General features: G+C 38.7%; 1 protein-coding gene across 4 annotated transcripts in view; it reads right to left on the bottom strand.

Moving 5' to 3' along the window:
• Positions 1-2,500, bottom strand: part of LOC138038923 (myeloid differentiation primary response protein MyD88-like) — a 13,694-nt gene that overhangs the window by 1,209 nt on the left and 9,985 nt on the right. For all 4 annotated transcript variants that reach the window (XM_068885047.1, XM_068885124.1, XM_068885203.1 and 1 more), the window contains exon 4: positions 1,103-1,372. In XM_068885047.1, coding sequence (XP_068741148.1) covers positions 1,103-1,372 — 270 coding nt within the window. The remainder of the gene's footprint in view (positions 1-1,102; positions 1,373-2,500) is intronic.

Below are 2,500 nucleotides of genomic sequence, written 5' to 3'. Positions count from 1 at the left end.
GCCCAAATGAAGAGCCTGTTTACAGGATACCAGTCCAATTAATAATATTTGTAAGCCCCTTATATCTGTTAACAAAAATCACACAAAAGAAATTTCAAATCAAAGTAGCTGAAAATTCTATCAATACAATATTTGCACCCAAACTTCTCTTAACCAATGACAGTGGTTTTCTTGTTGTGTGTTGATTATCACACGAAATCATGTAGTCATGCTCTTACCTGGTTGATGAATAGCTTGTCTAAAAGAAAATACTTTGCTGGAGTTAAGTTCCTTTGGGCTTGGATTGGAAAGTACTTTAGGAATAGCCCACCCTGTTACCTTTTAGCCGTCAACCTTACCTCCCGTCCGCGTGAGTGGGGGATGAGTTTCAGTTGACTTTAACCTGTTTCTCTGGGGTTTTCACTGGTTGATGACAATAATAACATCATTGCACCAGAGTACTGTCATTGTCAATAATACTGGACCCTGGCTGAACTACGGATATCAGATTTCCAGCATTTTCATTGGCTCACTGGACACAGGCTATCAGCTATTAGTTCATATACCTACTGTACCTAATATAGTCAAGGAACCCGTCAGCGATAAAGCGAGCTGAAAACATTTTTGCAGCTCTGAGAAAAAAATGACCGACAAAAGCGGTTTTGGACCCAAATGGACCGAGGCAGAAATGAACATGGAAGAGTCGTTGATCCTGGAGTTTTTTTTTATAAAACAGTAATTATTATTCTACTTGGGCTTGCTGGATATAAAATGATTATAGCCAACTCGGCACTACGCACCTTTCTGGTTATCTATCACTTCATATCCAGTGCCCCCGCACCCTCATCTGAGTTGTTGGAAGAGAATAATACTTTTTTAACTTGGTGTATTAACTATTCCCCTAGAATACTACTGTAATTCAACATAGTTTATTAATTTTTCATGCAAATAACTTCTCTTGTTATTCATTCCAACTTTTCGGTAATAAACACTCAACTTAATTAATCTGGAATCATTAAGTGGATACATAACTGCTCTCTAAAGGTATTTCTGTTAAAGTTAATTACAATTATTTCATATTTTTCTGTTGCAAGTTATTAATATGAGCCAGAGATAAACAAACCTGGAGATATCTTCAAAGCAATCTTGGCCTCGAAGTCAGCATTCTCGCATCTGTTAAAGTTCTCTGACATGATGAGCAAAACCTTGCACCCCTTCTCAATGACTTCTGCTGATGTTTCCAATTTACCACACCTGCTACCAGGCAGAAAATCTCGGTGATCAATGCACACTCTAAAAGAGTAAGGCTTTTCCTCCAGTTTTGTGAGTAATTCATCAGCAAAAGGCTTGTCGGGTGTAGCGTAGATGATGTAGACATCATAGTCTTCGCATACTATCAACACCAAAATAAACAAGCAATGAGGTAAGGTTTGAATGATCACCTCAGCCAGTCATGGTAAGTAAGAGGGCCATCATGTCAACACTTCTGGGTTTAATACCCACTATGTCTATCTTCTGATGAAAAGAGAAATCTTTTTCTCTGTTTAGAAAAAATGAAGCTGTGGGTGCGATTTTGGCCTGTTCGACAGCAACCTACTTCTGCCTTACTTCCCCATGGCTTTTCCAGACATTTCTGAGGCAATCAACGTCAAACATAACTGGGAGTGGCTCTTAACTACGAAACCGTTGCTATGGACTGTTTCAATAGACATTCTTGAATTCCTTTACACTCTACAGTAAACCTTTTTTTCCTAGTGTGATCTACATGTATTTAACATTCCTTTATCTCGTTCGACTCACAGCTACAGTATTTGGTAAATCACATGACCAAAACAGAAAATGCCTAAAAAATCAGCGAAGTGTTTTTCACAAATTTTTACTGGGTTGCCTATGGGCAAACCCAGTCGAGGTCTGCGTTTAGTTTGTTTGTTTTATTTTTTTTTGTGTTTTTTTTTTTGTGTTTTTTTCCGTGTCGGTAAAAGTCTTGCCTGTCACTCCCCTGGTAAGTGGTGTCTTTGTGGATAGAGCCTTCTGCGCGTATTTTCGTAGGATCGAGAGGGTAGTGGAACTGCGTAGATTTCTCTGGTGGACACAGTAGAATCATTAACTTAGCCTGCAATGGCGTCGAAAGTCATGCAACGCGAATGGCGTTTTAGTGGATCCTTAAACAAAATATACCCTTATGGAGCTCAATAATGGAAAGTCAGTTGGATAAACTAGGCATGAATCTCAAAAGCGACGAGTACTGGACTTCGACAACAATCTATCGCCCGTCGAGACGAAATCAAAGTGAGCAGTATTTACCTGAAGTACAAGGTAATTTGACACAATTGAGTTTGTTGTCTTCACGCACGCAATGAAATAGGAAGAGGTTTTCGCCTCTAAGAGCAAATATGTTGTTTGTTTCAATAAAACTTTCGCTGGAAAAGGATTCTGTGGTATTTTCTGCCTTTGTGAATTATAATATCATGTTGTGTATTGAATTTTCGAGCTTAAGGTTGAAATGTGATATGCGAGAAGT

This window comes from Montipora capricornis, chromosome 1 (assembly GCF_036669925.1).
Source record: "Montipora capricornis isolate CH-2021 chromosome 1, ASM3666992v2, whole genome shotgun sequence".
Taxonomy (NCBI): Eukaryota; Metazoa; Cnidaria; class Anthozoa; order Scleractinia; family Acroporidae; genus Montipora; species Montipora capricornis.
This window is presented reverse-complemented; position numbering and strand designations above follow the sequence as displayed.